At 48.7% G+C, this 19,290-nt stretch overlaps 1 protein-coding gene across 1 annotated transcript in view; it reads left to right on the forward strand.

Annotated features, from left to right (window-relative positions):
- The first annotated feature begins 5,742 nt into the window (after positions 1-5,742).
- SAG (S-antigen visual arrestin) overlaps positions 5,743-19,290 on the forward strand; it is a 31,008-nt gene continuing 17,460 nt past the window's right edge. Inside the window, exons 1-5 of the mRNA XM_035726723.1 lie at positions 5,743-5,801; positions 8,724-8,858; positions 13,111-13,171; positions 15,724-15,768; positions 17,540-17,733. Of these exons, the coding sequence (XP_035582616.1) occupies positions 8,784-8,858; positions 13,111-13,171; positions 15,724-15,768; positions 17,540-17,733 (375 nt within the window). The 5' untranslated portion in view covers positions 5,743-5,801; positions 8,724-8,783. The remainder of the gene's footprint in view (positions 5,802-8,723; positions 8,859-13,110; positions 13,172-15,723; positions 15,769-17,539; positions 17,734-19,290) is intronic.

Raw genomic sequence — 19,290 nt, forward strand, 5'->3', positions numbered from 1 at the left:
TGACTTCCGAGTGCACTTGCAGAGTAGAGAGTGGGTGTCTCTTACAAGGACACTAATCGTATCAGATCAAGGCCCCGTCCTGGGACCTCATCCAACCCTGATCACATCCCAGTACCCCATCACACCAGGGGCTTAGGGCTGCTTCCACGTGTAGATTCGCGGGGAGGGGTGCACAAACACTCAATTCCTCCGAGAGGCCTCTCCCTAAGTGTGCACAGCTTCAGGGGTGAGCTGCTCAATTTGTGCTCGGCCACAAAATCTTGGAAGCAGCTTCACGACCCCTAGAAGCCCCTCTAGTGTTGGGTTCCACGTGGCACGACAAGGATGAAGAAGCACCGAGGCGCACGTCAGCCTCTCGTGGGAGAGGCCCAGGGGAGGTGTTCGTCAGGATCCTCCCGCCCCGCTCTGCACGGGACTCTCCTTTTAAGGGACCCCTCTGGGGGCGCATGGGTGGCTCAGGTCGTGATCCCAGGGTCCTTGGATCGAGCCCCGCATCGGGCTCCCTGCTCGGCGGGAAGCCTGCTTCTCCCTCTCCCACTCCCCGTTTGTGTTCCCCCTCTCGCTGTCTGTCTCTATGTCAGATAAATAAAATCTTTAAAAAAAAAGACTCCTCTGCACATTTGAGGCATCTCCCCAACCCTGGGAGACAGGGCAGGTCACGGGCTCGCCTTCTACAGAGGCAGAAGAGGAAATAGCAGTGAGCCCAGCTACTTGCCCATGGTCTCAGGTGACTCATCAGGGGCCACAGAACCTCGGACTCCAGCCTCGGGCTGTTTGTCCAACGGGGAAACCTGGAGCACCAAGAGCCATTCTCAGCACGATGCCTCAAGATGGACATTCGAAATCTGCCCAAGCGTGGGACCCCAGGGTGGCGAGAGGGTGGCGATGTCCATGAGGAATGAGCACCTGTGTCCTAGTCACGGATAAGTCACTCGTGGAAGAGATGAGACTAACTTGAGCAATGGAGGAAAGTAGAAGGGAAGCTGAGTCCTTCCTAACAAAGAATTTTCTCATGCGTCACACTGTTTCAAAGGCGGTAATGATTTCCCCATCCCTGGAAGCATTCAACAACTTGTTGCAGATGTTGTAAGAGGAAAGCCAAGCAAGGGATGGAGTGTGGACTTCATTCTTTTTATTTTTGGTTTTATTATTTTTAAGTCGGCTCCAAGCTGGCCGTGAGCCTCAATGCAGGGCTTGGACTCACAACCCCGAGATCAAGACCCGAGCTGAGATCAAGAGTCAGATGCTTAACCGACTGAGCCACCCAGGCGCCCCTGGACAACATTCTTTTTAAAGTCTGCCCAACTTGAGAAGCCACAGGATTCCATTTATTATCTCAGATACTCTAAGCCAGCCCAACCTGTAACAGCCCTCTATTCCTTCGGCCAGTTGACCAAGAGGTCCATGTTGGAATTAAGGTGGCTTTTAAAAGCTCTGATTCCCTGGCACTCTTCGTAAATAGAGTTGCCCCAGTCTTTCCAGGTGCTCTCTGCTTCAGGGAAACCAAGGCAGTGAGGACACAAGATTTTCACTTTGTAGTTGATGTTTAGCCGGGTATACCAGTTTTCCTCATGCATGTGCCCAAATAAAGCCCTAAGACGATCACCTAACCCTGAAGCCCATAAGCTTCTTAAGCTGAACGCCCCCACCCTGCCACCCCCGCGAGCTGGCTGGCGCTGCGTTTGATCCCTGGAGGTGAGGCGCAGGCTCGGAGCAGGCTCCGGGCTGCAGATGAGCAAGTACTGCTGTCACCAGAGGTTCCCAGACTTGGCATAATTCATAGAGCAATTTCCAAAATAACTCCAGGGGAAGGCTGACAACTTACTTTGGCCCAGTAAGGACTTTTTTTTTTTTTTTCCTAAACCACCATCTACTCTCATCTTTATTTTATAAAAGGACATTTTGTCCTTACGCTTAGTGGCTGCATCATGAAATATTTATGAGTAAAGTGTCATGATGTCCGCAGTTTGCTTTCAAACGGTTCAAAAGGAAAAAGCAACGGACAGGTGAGCACACGCACTGAAGCATTTACTGTCAAATCTCACAGTGGACTATGTGGGTGTTTATTGTATTATTCCAACTTTTCTCTATGTTCTAAACTTCACAATAGATTTCAGAAAATGAAAAATTCGTGGTGGGAGGTAGATCAGTGGTTGCCGGAGACTGGGGGGTTGGTGGAGGAGTTGACCGAAATGGGGGGGGGCAGGGAACTTTTGGGGGGTGGAAAGGTTATGTCTTAACCATAGTGATAGTTAAACTCATCAAACTGCACTTTAAAATGGGCACAATTGCTTGTATGCAAAGTATACCTAAATCAAGATAGGGAGAAAGAAGGACATTTTAATATCCAAAAATTGAGGACTTCATAACCTCAGAAAAAAGGAGGACGGTCCTTTACAAAGTGAAGACATTTGGCTCCATGACAAAGTTTACAACGGTGCCCCTGTTTTCCTTTCTCATTTTTCTGCCAAGTAGAGACAAATTCATGACTGACCAGAGGCTGGGAATGACTACCAGAGACTACAATTCCGAAATGCATGAGGTCCGGTACCCAGTCCGCCCCCCAGTTTTCCCCACCTGCCAGGAATTGGCGGGTCAGTGGCTGGAGTCTGTCAGTCTGCAACCCCCTCCCCCCCGCGCCAGCCACCGGGTGCCAACAAAACCTTGAGAATGGGTGTCCCAAGAGCAGCCAGAGGTAAAGGCCAGTCCCGGATACTGCAGCCCCTCCAATGGGGACACTAAAAGAAAGCACCCCGGTCATTTGTCTTCTTCTTGTTGGCGTGTTTTGTTTTTTTTTTTAAGATTTTATTTATTTATTTGACAGACACAGCGAGAGAGGGAACACAAGCAGGGGGAGTGGGAGAGGGAGAAGCAGGCTTCCCACGGAGCAGGGAGCCCGATGCGGGGCTCGATCCCAGGACCCTGGGATCATGACCTGAGCCGAAGGCAGACGCTTAACGACTGAGCCACCCAGGCGCCCCTTGTTGGCGTGTTTTTAAGGGGAAAAACAGATATTCTTTTTTTTTTTTTAAGATTTTATTTATTTATTTGAGAGAGAGAGAAAGATCAGAGGGAGAAGCAGGCTCCCCGCCGAGCAGGGAGACCGATGTGGGACTCGATCCCGGGACTCCAGGATCATGACCCGAGCCGAAGGCAGTCGCTCAACCAACTGAGCCACCCAGGCGCCCGAAAATCAGATATTCTTTTAAATTTATAACAATGTTATCTTTTAACCTTTCTGCTATAGGAGAAGTGAATGACTTGGAGAAATCTCTTTTTTTCTCCATTTATTTTATTTTATTTTTTTATTATGTTCATCACCATACATTACATCATTAGTTTTTGATGTAGTGTTCCATGATTCATTGTTTGTGTATAACACCCAGTGCTCCATTCAGTACGCGCCTTTTCTAATACCCATCACCAGGCTAACCCATTCCCCAACCCCCCCTCCCCTCTAGAACCCTCAGTTTGTTTCTCAGAGTCCATCGTCTCTCATGGTTTGTCTCCCTCTCTGATTTCCACCCCCCTTCATTTTTCCCCTCCTGCTATCTTCTTCTTCTTTTTCTTCTTCTTCTTTTTTTTTTTTAACATATAATGTATTATTTGTTCCAGAGGTACAGATCTGTGATTCAACAGTCTTGCACAATTCACAGCGCTCACCATAGCACATACCCTCCCCAATGTCTATCACTCAGCCACCCCATCCCTCCCACCCCCCACCACTCCAGCAACCCTCAGTTTGTTTCCTGAGACTAAGAATTCCTCATATCAGTGAGGTCATATGATACATGTCTTTCTCTGATTGACTTATTTCGCTCAGCATAACACCCTCCAGTTCCATTCACGTCGTTGCAAACGGCAAGCTCTCATTCCTTTTGATGGCTGCATAATATTCCATTGTGTATATAGACCACATTTTCTTTACCCATTCATCTGTCGATGGACATCTTGGCTCTTTCCACAGTTTGGCTATTGTGGACATTGCTGCTATAAACATCGGGGTGCATGTACTCCTTTGGATCCCTACATTTGTATCTTTGGGGTAAATACCCAGTAGTGCAATTGCTGGGTCATAGGGTAGCTCTATTTTCAACTTTTTGAGGAACCTCCATACTGTTTTCCAGAGTGGCTGCACCACCTTGCATGCCCATTGGAGAAAATTTTTAAATTATAGACAAGAAAAAAAAAATTAAAAACAAGTAAAACCTGACATACCCACCACACAGAGACCCCTGTTAACTCCTTAGTATGTATCCTTGCAGATTATGCACATAGTGCACATATGTGGTTATACATATAGGTATGCATACGTGTGTGTGTGTGTGTTTGCAAGGTGTGGTCATATTACATGTGCCATCCTATGGCCTTGGTGTGGTCACAATTTCTACCTTCCTATTCCAGATATTTCTGTCTTACACGTCGCCTAGACCCTATTCAGATTTCCCCGATGGACCCAAATGTCCTGTAGATCCTGTTTTTCAACTGGAGATCCAGTGTGGGACCACGCATTACATCTGGATGTTGAGTCCCTTGAGTGTCTTTTAATTGAGTACCTCCCTTTTCTGTGACATTGGCTTATGAAAGACACCAGCTACTTTTCCATTCATCTGAGAGCTCTCTCATGGTGTCTTCTGGCTTGTTCCTCTGTTCCCCGCATTTTCCATAAACCAGAAGTGATGTCAAAATGCTTAATGGATTCCAGTTCACCCAAGGTGATACATCATGTCTGGCTGGCACCATTGTTGATGCTAAGATTGACCATGGACCATGCCTGGTCCCCCGCCGTGCAGCCAGGCTAGCACCTTGTGATGAGCCCAGGATCCATTTGCCACCACTGTGGTGCTAACAGGGACAGTCATTTCTCCATTAGCTCTTCACCTGATGGTTTTGACCCCAGTGAATGATTTTTGTTTGAGTCAATCATTTCATCCGTAATTTTAGAGGGAACTTTTACGATCATTCAGCTATGATAAGACCAACAGATCAGGAAGCAATGGCCTCTGAAAAGATAATTTGTTACGGTTCTTGGAAGGAGGGGGCAGCCTCTGCCACTTAGGGCCACCTGGGGAAGCACCAGGTTTGGTCAGAGGCAGAGGGATGGAGGGGAAAACACGGGCAAGTGTCTTCTTGTGGTTTCCACAGGAAACAACTGGTGAGGCAAGTTAAGCGGGTTTAAGATTGGAGAGTTTGAATAACTTCATCTGGCTCTATGGTGACGGGCTTTCTCCAGTTGGCTGAATCCTGGTCTGGGGATGATTCGGACAAGGCAGTAGTGGCTCAAGCCTGTCCCAGGACGAACCAAGGCCACTGAGGCGCCTGGGCTCCCGACTGGTTAGTTTGCATATGAAAGGCAGTTTGCTGTCTCTAGGGAAGGGGGTAGCCCCGGGAGGGGCAGTCTCTCCAGGGTCCGCGGAGCCCCAGATGTCAAAGCATCAGAAACACAGAAAATAGGGGGCACCTCGTTGGCTCCATCGGAAGACCATGCAACTCTTGATCTTGGGGTTGTGAGTTTGAGCCCCGTGTTGGGCATGGAGTTTACTTAACCAAACAAACTTAAAAACATACAGCAAATCAAAAGTCATGATTATTCCAATCGGAGTTTGTCAAAGCATGTTTTTCTACTTCCATCATTCCTTTTGCATTTAGTAGCTGGCATTTCTCTGTTTAAAAAAAAAAAAAGTTTTCTCCCATAGAAATTAAAAATGTTGTTTCTTAATTTTAGCTCTTGCCAGCAATCCAGTGACTCCTCCACGTGCTATAAGTATAGCGAGATCCCTCTTCTAGATGCTGGAGATGGGGTAGGTACAAAGAAGAATCTCCGCACTCCTGGAGCTTACATGCTAGTGACGATGGGGCAGGGGACAGACAGGAAACAAGATACACATGCATGGGACACAGTGACAAGTGCTATGGAGAAAAATAATGCGGGGGAGGCCGCGAGTTTTTGGTGAAGTGGCACACGATAGGCAGCAGGGTGAATGGGGTCACACTGAAGTAAAGACCCAAAGGAATACAGGAAGCAAACCAAGTGGCTCTGTGGGAAGAGTGTTCCAGAAGGGGAAGAAGGCAAAGGCCTTGAGGCAGGTTTGAAGGAAAGCAAAGAAGACAAGTGGGCCAGAGCAAAGTGGGTGAGTAGTGAGAAGTAAGGTCAGGGGTGCCCGAGTGGCTCGGTTGGTCAAGCTCAGGTCTTGATCTCAGGGTTGTGGGTTCAAACCCCCATTGCGCTCCATGCTGGGTGTGGAACCTACTTTAAAAAAAAAAAAAAAAGAGAGGGTCAGAGGTAACAAGGGATCAAATCTTGGAGGGCTTGCAGGCGTTGTCCAGGCAGGGAGGAAACCCCCAGAAGTTTCCGCAGATGCTAACATTTCAAACGTTAGAACAAGCTTTCTGCTTAGACTCGCTTCATTGCCAGATACCATGTCAAGTTCAATATGTAAATGTGCTAATGGCTACAGTCCCGTCTGTTTATTTCCTGAATGTTCTTGGAAGCAGCTGTTGAATGCAGTGGTGAGGGGAACAAGGGGTCGGGCCCCTGCCCTTCAGCAGGCTCGAGTCAAGTAAGGAAAGAGAGACCATACAATAATCTCCCACACAAGGTCAAAGGCAACTGTGCCTCCAACCCAGCCCCGAAGGGAGGTTGGGGAAGGCTCCCAAGGATGGGACTCCTCTCTTCCAGCATCTGAAGCGTGAAAGGAGTCAGCAAGTTGAAGAGAGAAGAGGATTGTTCTAGGCGAAAAGAACAGTGTGGGGAAGCAGGGAGAGTGTGGTGCAGGACGATGTGGAAAGCGGGTGCCCGGGTCCTTTCTGCGAGCAGCGGGAGGTACTAAGCGGAGAGGACGGATCAGGGCTCCGAAGGGACCTCGTCCACTGTGGAGAAGGGCCTGGAGGCTGGAGATGGGCAGAGTCCGACAGCGGGAGACATTAGGGTCCAGGAAAGCAAAGGGGGTGCTGTGGACGCAGGAGGCGGCTCTGGGGAGGAGAAGGTGAGGACAGATTCCAGAAACACTGGGGAGGTGGGGGTACAGGGAGGGAGAGGAATTGACAAGACTCGTCTCCATAATCAATAGGGCGTGGGGTGGAGGAGAGGAACCTGTCCAGTTCTGATGTGTTTTTGGAGTAGCGTTGTTGGGGTCCGGAGCCGACGGCCAAGAAAGAATTCTCGAGACGTGTTTGGTTCAAAAAAGGTGGTTTTATTAAAGCACGGGTACAGGACCGGCGGGCAGAGAGAGCTGCTGGTCCCGGACTGTGAGGGACAACTGATTATATCCTTCGGGGTTGGGGGAAGTCAAGACCAAGGGAACTTCCGAAAGGATTTTCATATGCTGAAGAAGATTTACAGGATACTGCGGGCCTGCCTGGCTGTTGTCGAGCTAAGGTAGTTTTTCCCTCCAGCAAGGCCTTAACATTAAGACAGGAGCTTCCGGGAGGAACCTTATACTCGGCCTGCCTCAAGTGTTTGTCAGTGGGCTGCAGGTTACAAGGACAGTGAACTTTAGGTACGTTTCCTCCTGCCTTTGTTTCCCACAGCGGTTTGGCTTGTGCAACACCAGGGTTCATCTTGAGGTTGACATTTCTCCTTGACCTTTTTGTTTCTATCCCCACACCCAAGGTTGCATTAGCTGCCTGCTGAGTTTCACCAAGTCTGTTGAGCACCGGAAAATCCCCTGTGCTAGTGATACTGGGAGTGAAGGGATAATCAGTCTATTTCCAGAACCCAAAGAGGGTTAGGCTGGAAAGGAGCTTTTCTTTAGCTCTCATCCCTCCCACCCCACCTTCCCCACTGGAGCTCCCACATCTGTGAGCCCCTCTGGAAGGAGACTAGAGGCCTTTGCCTAATGCCTAGAACTGCTGAAACCACCAGTTCACCCGTCTCAACCCTAATCCTATTTCTACTCTGCTCCTTAAGTGGGATTTGGCTTCTAGACATTGAGACGTGGGCGTGGGCCCCCTCTCCAGGCCCCCTACAAATTCCCCCATGCACTCAAGCCAGGGGCCTTGGCAGGGTCATCTGGTTACACAGAGCAGGGGCCGGCTGCTCACCCCGGAGGGACAGAGCGCCTCTCCTCGCCTCCTGGGCCCATCAGGCTGGCTGCACAAGGTACATGACCGCCCCTGGCCCAAGGCTTCTCAGACCTGGGGCAGGCACAGGGAGAGCAAGGGGCAGGGCCACGGGTGTTTTCCTGTGGTCAGTCTGCCCTAGTTTCCCCTTTTCCGTGTGGTTGCATGGACTTTGCTTGTTAACGAGACTCAGGGTGCGCTGAGGTCCCGGCAGCTGAGAGGGCCCTTCTGCTGTGTGTCACGCTGGGCAGCGGTGGGAGAACAGAACAGGACTCCTGGAGGTTCAACCTATTTTGAAAACGATATACTGCGAAGTGCTTATGTTGTGGTTTTCGGGAACCTTTCCTATTCCAATTACCACGGGACGTCATCGTGATAGAATTTTAAATCCGACCCGGCGAAGGCTAGTCAGGAAGTCAAACCTTCCTGCTGAGGTTTACTAAGAAAAGTTTGAGGCTTATCGAGAAAAAGAAAACACATGTTCTAAAAAGAAAAAAGCCCCCCAAGGTGTCATACACGCTAGACAGAGAGGCCTTATTTCATCAAACATCGATATTTAAGCAGATACAAGCAAATGTCTCCCGGGCACACAGGGCCTCACGGGTAGGTTTTATACCCAGAATGTGCCTGACTGCATGCAGCCTCATTTTCCCTTCCCACAGCCCGCTGACACCTGACGCACACCCCGAGGTGGGAGAAGCCAGCTGCCGGGGACACGTACCATGGCCGCCAGCGCCAAGAGCAGCAAGTCTGCACCCAACCATGTGATCTTCAAGAAGGTCTCCCGGGACAAGTCGGTAAGTGGTACAGAAGTGAGTGGCTTGAGGGAAAAAAAAAATTTTTTTTAAGGAGCTTTTTTGAGAATAGACACGGGGCACCTGGCAGAGCATGCAACTCCTGATCTCATGAGTTCAAGCCCCGCGTTGGGTGTAGAGATTACTTAAAAAAAAAAAAAAGACACGATCAACACCAAAATCCTGAGAGGCTGAGGGAAGCTCTGTGTCTGTGTTCCGTCTCTATTTGCGATGAATGTTGAGTGAGACGTGATCGAATGAAGGAATTGCACACATACAACTTCTTTTCAGTCTCCTAAAGAACTTAGCCCCGAGACCCTTAATTTTCTCCTCATCTCTCAGTCCCCACCCTCTTACTTCCAATTTTACTTGTCTTCCTAGCTGGCCTTGAACCAATGACTCAACCATTTCAAACACTGCTTTGTCGATACTAACTCGCGGGGCCCTTTGTCTTCTTGCTGCCTGCCTGGGGAAAGCCCCAGTGCTGGACTAGGGCAGCTCTATCTTCTGTGCGCCTACCCCAGCCACCATGCCTTCAATGCGCACTTGGCTCAGGGCCACTGGGCAAGGGAACTTGGCTACCAATATCCGGGCCGCTTGTGTATCAGTAGAGATGATGCCCCTGTTGGCTCCATCGGGGGCTCAGTAGACGGTCTAGATGGGCCCATGAACTTCTGGCATGGGAGGCCTGATGGAAGGTCACCCCACAGCCTCCATGGACGGGGTCTTCTTGCTCCATTCAGTGGCTTCTTAGGGGCCGACAATCGAGCTCGGCGCCATCCAACTCAAGCGGCAAATGTTATTTTAAAGCCTGTAGCCGCCACATTAAAAAAGAAGTAACAGGTGGAATTCATTTTATCATGTATTTTTTTAACCCAGTATATGCAAAAAAACTATCATTTCAACATGCAAATGATATAAAAGTTATTGATGACATCTTACGTTCATTTGCTAAGTCTTTGAAGTCTGGTGCATATTCTCCATTTAATAGCACGTGTCAGTTTGGAATGACCCTATTTCAAGTGTCCTGAAGCCACCTGTGCCTTGTCGCTACTGTACCGGACAGGGTGGACCTAGATCATTCTTCTGGTTCACTTCTGAGAACTTCCCATAGAAGTGGTTGAGAATTTTGCTTTCAAACCTCTCTTCATACAGTTGGTTTCGGTCGCTCTTCACTCCAGCAGCTTAGCCCTGGGGACTGTTTCTGACACTGAGTCAAGGGGCAGGACCCAGAGAATCATCATCAGTGCCATTAGACACTTACCCAGCACACGCAGTTCTGAAAGCAGGTAATCAAGGGACTTCTTAGAGCTCGATTTTCTGTGCTTTGTAAACCTGAACTTTGGATTTTTTTCTTTAGGGTTTCTCAAATGTTAAGCCTATATTGGGCCCAAAGGAAACCCTCTGATCCTCATAGTGCAACACAAGAAAAACAGATCTGCACCAGGCACTCTCTGTCCTTTCTACTCCCAGATGAGGAATTCCACTTTGGGGTTATAATTTGGGGACCCCCTCAACAATTCATTCCCCAAACTCTCTCCCAACTTTGTGTCTTACCAGCACACTTTGTCTTGACTTCTGGCAGAAGAAGAGAGAAACCACTCCTGCCGGGCTGTGTCATTTTCCCACTTTTTTATCCCCTCAGACCTATAGAAAACCTCTGAACCAAGAAATTTAGAATTGCTGTATATGGGGCGGGGCGGGGGGGGGGGGAATCCATCCATTAATGTCTCACGTATTAAGACTATTCCAATTGAGAGCTCTGTCTGGCTCCAGGCATGGTGCCCCAGGAGCCCTGGGCCCATTTCTCTGTGATTCTCTCCACCCTGCCCTCTGCTGTGATCTTCATCCTCCAGCTCGTGGCAAGATGGCTACTCTAGCTCCAGGTGTCTCACCCTCACTTCCTTCCTGAAGAAGGAAGAGGCTCTTACTTCCTGGTATCTCTTCTAAAGAGTGGGAAAATATTTTCCTAGCAGCCCTCCAGCAGACTTCTCTCATATCTCATTGGTCAAAACTGGGTCACATGCCCACCCTAAACCAGTCCTGAGCCAAAAGGAATTGGATGATCATAATTGGATCAGGCCAATCAAGAACCATCCTCTGGGGCTGGCCTCCTCTTAGCATGGGACCCCATGGGGGATGGTGAACCCCGAACATAATTGGCAACTTGTATCCAGGAAGAAGAGCGCTTGGTTTGTTGGTAGAGCAAGCAACAGGTGGAGCACAGTCCCACATTGTTCAGCGCCACTACTATTCCTGCTCCTGCCCCTTTCCTCCCCTCCCCTTCCCATTGCAGCAGAGGACATGCCTGTGCTCCCATCTGAGGCTCGTGCTATTTACACCTGGGTCTCAGGGTCCGCCTCCCCACTAGCGTCCTCCACCGTCAGCCTCTCCCTCCCTTCCAGGACTTTGAGCGTAAAAACAAGTCCGGACCTCATGCATCTTAAAGACAACAACCCACAAACTCCCCTTGACCCTCTTGCCTTTCCATTTCCTCTTCCTCCACAGCTAAAGCTTGAAAAAGAAGAAAACACACTCTCTCCACCCTACCTTCAGTCTTCCCTACCGCCAACCTCAATCAGATGCCTAACTGGCTTTCCCCTCATCCAGTCATTCTCCACTTTGCTGCCAACATTGTATCCTCCATAAAATGGGGCTAGTTCCTATCTCACAGAGTAGTTGTGGGGATCCAGTGAAATAATGTAGACAGTGCTGAGCTTGGCGCCTGAGACATGATAAACATTCCAAATGCTGTTCAGCTGTAGGTCTTTCATCCTGCTTAAAATACTTCAACACTGGGGACACCTGGGTGACTCAGTCCGTTAAGCATCTGCCTTTGGCTCAAGTCATGATCTCAGGGTCCTGGGATGGAGCCCCTCGTCGGGTTGCCTGCTCAGCGGGGAGCCTGCTTCTCCCGCTCCCTCTGCCCCTCCCCTGCGCGTGCGCACTCTCTCTCTCTCTCTCTCTCATAAATAAATAAAATCTTAAAAAAATGCTTTAACATCTTCTTAAGAGTCTTTAAGATTGGGTCCTGTAAGACCCTTTCTGGCATCAGCCTGAATCCCCATCTGGTGGCCATTCACCTCCAGATGAAGCCATTGGTCCAGAAGCATTCTCTTGATTCTGGGCTTTGTATAAACTGTTTTTGGTTTTGTTTTGTTTTGTCCAGAAAACATCCTCACACCATCCAACACCTACCTCCTTCCCAGCCACCTGACTATGTAGTCCTTTGGGTGCTTCAACATCAAATAACTGTGAAGGTATAGGGATTCACTCCAGGATATCTGATATGAGGGGGTGGAAATAGATGATTGAACGCCAACAGAAATGATTCTGGGAGTTGACGGACATAAGAATACAAATTTAAGAGGCTTAAGGAAGAAGGGGGCTAGGTAGATGCACGCACTCACTCATTGGTGCCCTTAGCAAATGTAAATTAGAATCCTGTCGTGCACCAGTTACTGTGGTAGAAACTCGATGGCCGAAAGATGAAAGAATTCCTACCATCAAGGCACTCACCGTCCTGTGGCTTAGAGCGGTGAGTGACGGTGAACACCATCCATGCCCTTCCACAAAGGGGGTTGGCAGAGACCCTCACTGCCAAGGGCACGGAACAGACAGGAAGAAGACCGAAACAGTGATCATCGCCCCCCAACTCCCCCGCCCCTCTTGCTCAGAGCACGGGTTCTGGTGTACCTGTCCAGCAGCTCACCTGGTAGGATTTCAGGGATTCTGGGACTCCTGCTTCTTTGCTGAGTTCAGAAATTCTTCTAATGAGGAGGGGAAACCTTTCATTCACAGACAGAAATAAGAGGCTTAAATGTCAGGAGGAGCCTCATTGGCATAAGTATAACTTTCCACTAAAGTATCATCAGTGAATTCAACAAGGCCACCGGTTATTGTCGGACCTGGGCTTGGTGGGAAAAGGTGGGAGAACAGGGACCACCCAGAGGGGTGGGAAGTCTTCCTTGGGGCAGATTTATGGGGCTGAGCAGAGAGCACAACTTGCCTGTAATCCATAGTCTCTGCCCACAGCCAACAGGGGAGACAGGAGGTGCTGGGCAGACTGCAGAGCCAGGCGGCAAGTCTTCTCAAGACTGATCAAAATGTGTCATTTGTTGCCAGGTTTGGGGGGTTTTGGGGGGCTTTTTTGGTTGTTGCTGTTTTTTTTTTTTTTTTTGGTTGTTGCTGATTTTTAACCTGCATGCGCTAGGGTTCTTTGGCCACTTAGAATCCGCATCTGTTCTTCCTACAGGTGACCATCTATCTGGGGAAGAGAGACTATATAGACCATGTTGAACAAGTAGAGCCTGTGGGTAAGTTGAGTTTGGAGTGAGATTTTAATTTTAATGCTGGTGGTTTCAAATCGGCTCTGCTGATAATCTAATCAAAGAAATGCAAATTAAAACATCAGCAAGGTAGCCACTGGCTGATTGGAAACCACTTCAGAGCATGGGGGAGACAAAGGACTCATTTCTAGACTATATAAAGAAACTCAGCAATAAGAAAGACAAAATCCAATTAGAAAATGTGCAAAAAACATGAAAAGCCGTTCATCGAAGACGATACATGGATGGCAAAGAAGCCCGTGGCAAAATGGTCAACATCATTATCCATTAGGGAAATGCAAATTAAACCACATTGGACTGAAGTATGATTATATACCTGTCAGAATGGCTAAAATTAAAAATAGTGACAATACCAAAAGATGGTGAGGATGTTGAGAAACCAAATCACTCATACATTGCTGGAGGGAATGTAAAATGGAACACCTACTCTGGAAAATCATTTGGCAGTTTCTTTAAAAATTAAACATATACTGGGCGCCTGGGTGGCTCAGTTGGTTAAGCAACTGCCTTCGGCTCAGGTCATGATCCAGGAGTCCCTGGATCGAGTCCCGCATCAGGCTCCCTGCTCGGCGGAGAGTCTGCTTCTCCCTCTGACCCTCCCCCCTCTCATGTGCTCTCTCTCTCATTCTCTCTGTCTCAAATAAATTTAAAAAAAAAAATTAAACATATACTTACCATCTGACCCAGCAATTGCATTTCTGGGCACTCATCCCAGAGAAATGAAAACTCACATCTACACAAAAACCCATTACGCGATTGTTTATGACAGCTTTATTTGTGATCGCTCCAAACTGGAAGGAACCAAAATGTCTCTCCATAGGTGAACCAGTTGAAACAAGCTGTGGCACATCCGTACTATGAAATTCTACTCAGCAGTAAAAAAGAACGAGCCACTGATACAACAGTGTGTGGATCTCAAGAGTCTTATGCTGAGTGGGAAGAGCCAATCTCAAAAGCCTGTATGATTTCACTTAGATAACAATCTAGGGATGATGAAATTATAGAAATGGTAAATTACAGAAATGGTAAACTTATCAGTAGTTGGGGGGGCATGCTAAGGACGGATGGTGGGGGGAGGGGATGACCTGAGAGATAGCTCTTTGGTGAGGGAACTGTCAACATCCACATGAGATAAAATGACTTAGAACTGTACATACCCTGTACCCCATATCAGCTTCCTAGTTTCGATATTGTACTACAATTATCTAAGATGTAACCACCGGGAGAAACTGAATGAAAGATACAGAGGGACTTCTCTGTACTATCTTTGCAACTTCCTGCGAATCGATAATTATTTCAACTAAAATAGCTATTTTTAAAAAGAGAGAGTATAAAAAGCCTGGCATTTCTAGGCACTTGAGGATGAGAATGTCCCTGAGCAGAATGCTTTCTGGAAGGTCATTTGGCACTATGTCATTGAAAGCCAAATCCAGTTCTACCGTTGATGGATACAAAAATGTATCTGTAAGGATGTTCATCACAATATTCATGATAATGGGGGAAATTGGAAATAAATGCCCTAACGGGGAGGTTAATTAAATAAGTTGTGGTATGTCCATTCAATGGAGCCATGTGTGGCCATTAAAATGGTGAGTGTGTATTATATGTGCGTTTGTATAAGAACAGATGTTTGCAATTTATAGTTGTATGAGAAAAGCAGTTAACTGAACAGTCTGTAGAGTGGGATCTCATTTTTTTAGTAAAAACATCCATATAAGTGTATATACATATAGTAAAAAAATTCTGCGCCAGTATGTTGACAAAGGGTATCTCTGAGTGGTGGATATTTGGGCAACTTTGTTTATTCTTTGCTTAACTTCCCTTTCTAATTTTCCTATAATGAACATGGATTCCTTGTGCAATCAAAAACTGCAGAGAGGGGTACCTGGGTGGCTCAGTCGGTTAAGTGTCTTGACTCTTGATCTCAGCTCAGGTCTTGATCTTGGGGTTGTGAGTTCAAGCCCTGCCTCAGGCTCCACGCTGGGTATGGAAACTCCTTGAAAAACAAAATCAAAACTACAGATAAATAGGGGTGCCTGGGTGGCTCAGTCGTTAAGCGACTGCCTTTGGCTCAGGTTGTGATCCCAGGGTCCTGGGATCGAGCCCCGCATCGGACTCCCTGCTCTGCGGGGAAGCCTGCTTCTCCCTCTCCCACTCCCCCTGCTTGTGTTCCCTCTCTCGCTGTGTCTCTGTCTGTCAAATAAATAAATAAAATCTTAAAAAAAAACTATAGATAAATATATAAAGAAGACCTCTGGTCTCTTTTATCTTTTTTTTTTTCTTTAAGATTTTATTTATTTATTTGACAGAGAGAGCGAGAGCAGGAACACAAGCAGGGGGAGTGGGAGAGGGAGAAGCAGGCTTCCTGCCAAGCAGGGAGCCCGATGTGGGGCTCGATCCCAGGACCCTGGGATCACAACCTGAGCCGAAGGCAGACGCTTAACGATTGAGCCACCCAGGCGCCCCATCTGGTCTCTTTCATCTTCTCTGCCCTCATTGTTCTCTCCCTTTTGGTTTAGATGGTGTCGTGTTGGTAGATCCGGAGCTTGTGAAGGAAAAGAAAGGTGAGCCGGGCTTCTCATCCTCCCAGGAACAGGTCTGGTCTGATCTCTGGGCAGGAGGAGCTGGGAAACAGCAGGTGCTCTCTCGTACACCCATCACCTCCAGGCCCTGTCATCCACGCTCCCTCATATAATCTTCAGGACACTGTCCTGTTCCCGTCGGAGCTTGCTGTCCCCATTTCTCAGATGAAGGTAAAGACCCAAGAAAGCCGCTTGGCCAGGGTGGCAGGATAAGTAAACGGTGGAGGGAGCATGGAGGGTAGGTCTGTAGGCTCCATCAGCTGTGCCAGGGGCAAAACTCAGGAGGGCTCGTTGGTGGGTTTATCCCAAAAGGGGGAAATCGAGCCTGCTGGAAGATTCTTTCTTTCTTTCTTTCTTTCTTTCTTTCTTTCTTTCTTTCTTTCTTTCTTTCTTTCTTTCTTCTTTCTTTCTTTCTTTCTTTCTTTCTTTCTTTCTTTCTTTCTTTCTTTCTTCTCTTTCTTTCTTTTTTTCTTTCTTTCTTTCTTTCTTTCTTTTTTTTTTTTTAATGCTGACTGTGGTGGTTCTAAAGCACAGCATCCTTGCGATCTCTGGCAGCTGTGATGTGTGGGGCAAATAGTTTGGTGCTAATAACAGTTGTATAAACTAAATTAGGGCAGACCTGAGTTATCCTTATGATAATGTTACTGACTCAATTCCATTCTAACTATGCTTTTTTGAGTGGTTGCTACTGGCAACCACAAGGCATTATTCCCACCCCTGGGTGTGCCCATGGGAGCACATCAGATGTGGGGCTGTCAGCACTGAGGGGGCATGGCTCTTCTGTTGTCTCTGACTTCCTCCTGGGTGCCATGCTTCTCTGCGGCACCTGGAGGAGCCTGGTTTGAGCCTGGAAAGCCCACGCCCTTGGCCGGAGACGGGCACCTTCTCTGAGGGAAAGCAGTGTCCAGTGAGGGAGGCATAACGCCAGGTCATCTCTGGGCACCTTGCTCTCACAAACACTGGTTGAGGGGCAGGCAAGGGATCAGTGGCTCTTCTGAGCTTCGTGTTGAAGACATAGACAAAATCCACAAACTAATGACTTCTAGGGACTTGGGGGGACCACTTCTGACATGCTTTCTGTTCAAGAAGAATGCATGTTGTGTGCTTTTATTTACCCCATTAAAGACTTGTACACAGTCCACCCTCAAAACCTATAGTTTCATATAATCCTTTCAGTCCACTGGAGGCACGGATTATGTCTGTTTAATCAAATTGAATTTTCAGAGGTATTGACTTAGAGAATGCTTGATAAGTTTCTGAGCAAGGTGAAAAAAGCGTTTCTGGGATTTGGATTGCTTCTCTCCTCTTGGTCCATGAGCGCCTGTCCTGCTCTGGCCGAGCCCCAATCTGTCTTGCTCCCTAACGCTGTTTCCCTCTGCTAATCACCTTCACCCTCTGTTAAAAGCCTCCCGAGGTCCCCAAGCGGGTGGGTCGAGAGAAGGGGGTGGTGGGATGGAGGACACAAGGGAGTCTGTAGGCAAAATAGTGGTTCATGGAAGGTGCCTCCCTCCCCGCCTTCTGACTCACAGAGGTCTTTAGCGTAATCCACATAAGCCCCAGGGAAGGTGCTGCATCTCCAGGAGGGTGTAGGCCGGCTGGGTGGCGTGGTTCTCAAACCCCATCTTCCAGAGGCTGGTGGGTGGGCGCTGCTGGGGAGGGGCGGGTGGGGTCCACGGTTGCCCGTGCGCACCCGGCCGGGCGGGGGCGCCATGCCGATGGGACAAGCCCGCCCTCCTCTCTGTCTCCCTTCCAGTGTATGTGTCTCTGACTTGCGCCTTCCGCTACGGCCAGGAGGACATCGATGTGATCGGCCTGAGCTTCCGCAGGGACCTGTACTTCTCTCAGGCCCAGGTGTTCCCGCCCGTGGAGGCCACCAGGGCCCCCACGAAACTGCAGGAGAGCCTGATGAAGAAGCTGGGGGACAACACATACCCCTTCCTGCTCACGGTGGGTGACTCCTCTCCCCCTCCAGGTCCCTGCTCACAGCACCTTGCGGTGTGACCAGGAGTGAAGGAGAGGGGACGGAGCAATGACTTCACATTTGTGGGCCTTCAAATTGCAACCTTGGAGGAAATTCTAGATTGCACAGGCTGTGATTGTCTTTTTTTTTAAGCCCTTGAAAATAGCCTCTCAGCCTTTGAAGGCACCACTTCAACCTACGGTTTAAATATTTCCCTTCATCCGACCACCTAATTATACGGGCATGTTATTCCTTCACTTGCTCAGCTATAAAAAGAAAGAAGTGCCCCCCGCCCCCCACCGCCCCGGTTGGCCCGGATGAGCTCTAAACACGAAAGAGCTCCCTGCCGGACAGGGGATCGTACTGAAGTCAGAAGTCGTCCGTCGCCTTGACTGCTGGGTCATGGGTCACTGAAGGGCCCCACGTCTCGCCAGGGGAGTCCTGGCTACCCGCAGTGCCTCCGAAAGACTCGGCTGTGAACTCGGCCTGGGGGAAGCTGCCCTACCCTCCCTCTTTCCCAGCGTGTTCATGTGTCTCAAGATTATAAATTTCTCCAAAGTTGTAACGGGTCAGCCTTAAAAGGGAAGGGAATTCTGACATACGCTGCAACACGAATGAACCCCGAACAACATTAGATTGAGTGACAGGAGCCGGACACACAAGGACACACAAGTGTCTGATGCCAGTTACCTGGGAGACCCCGAGCTGCCAGATTCAGAGGCTCAGAGCCTAGAATGGTGTTCGGGGAGTTAGCGTTGACTGGGGACGGAGCTTCAGTGCGGGTGGGTGAAAACCGTCTGGGGATGGATGCTGGGGATTATTGCAGGACAATGTGGATGTACTTCACGCCGCTGATCGGTATGCTGAAAACTTAAGTCTTACGTTGTGTGTGTTTCACAACTTTTTTTTTTTTAATCACTTAAAAAGACAGTTTTGTGGTCCTGAGTGTTCTCATGATCTGGTCCTGGGAATTTGAAGTGACATCACCTTGGAGAGCTAACCTGCCAAAAACCTTAAAAATGTGATTTTGACCTACGTTCCCCTTCTAGCGGCATCGCCTGTGGACTTAGTTGGATAGAACTGTGCCGAGGTGGATGAAGAAGGTTTATGGCAGCATGGTTTCTCATGGCAAAAAAGAGCAAAGCACCATTGAATGAAGGGCCAGTCAACCAAGGGGGCTGGCTAGATTAAATGTGGGATTGACGAAGCCCCAAGAATGGCGGAACTCGGTGTCGAAAACCGGGCATAACGCATTCGGAGGAGGGTTTGGGCGGGGGTGGGAGCAGAGCAGACGACAGGACACGTGTGTCATTGGGCCTCATTTCTGTAGCACACACACGTGGACGTCCATATTAGTGTGTGAGGGAGCCCACCGGACACTCGGAAGCTCGTGTTCCTGATGTTATTCCGGGTACTGGCAATAGGGGTGAACGTGGTGTTTTGGGGGGTTTTTTTGTTGCCGTTTTGTGCTCCGCATCCTTCCTTTTCCCAGTTTTGTACATGGAGCGCGTATTACATGTGAGCTAACTGCCTCTGAATGAAAT

The sequence above is a fragment of the Zalophus californianus genome, chromosome 3 (genome assembly GCF_009762305.2).
Source record: "Zalophus californianus isolate mZalCal1 chromosome 3, mZalCal1.pri.v2, whole genome shotgun sequence".
NCBI classification, from domain to species: Eukaryota; Metazoa; Chordata; class Mammalia; order Carnivora; family Otariidae; genus Zalophus; species Zalophus californianus.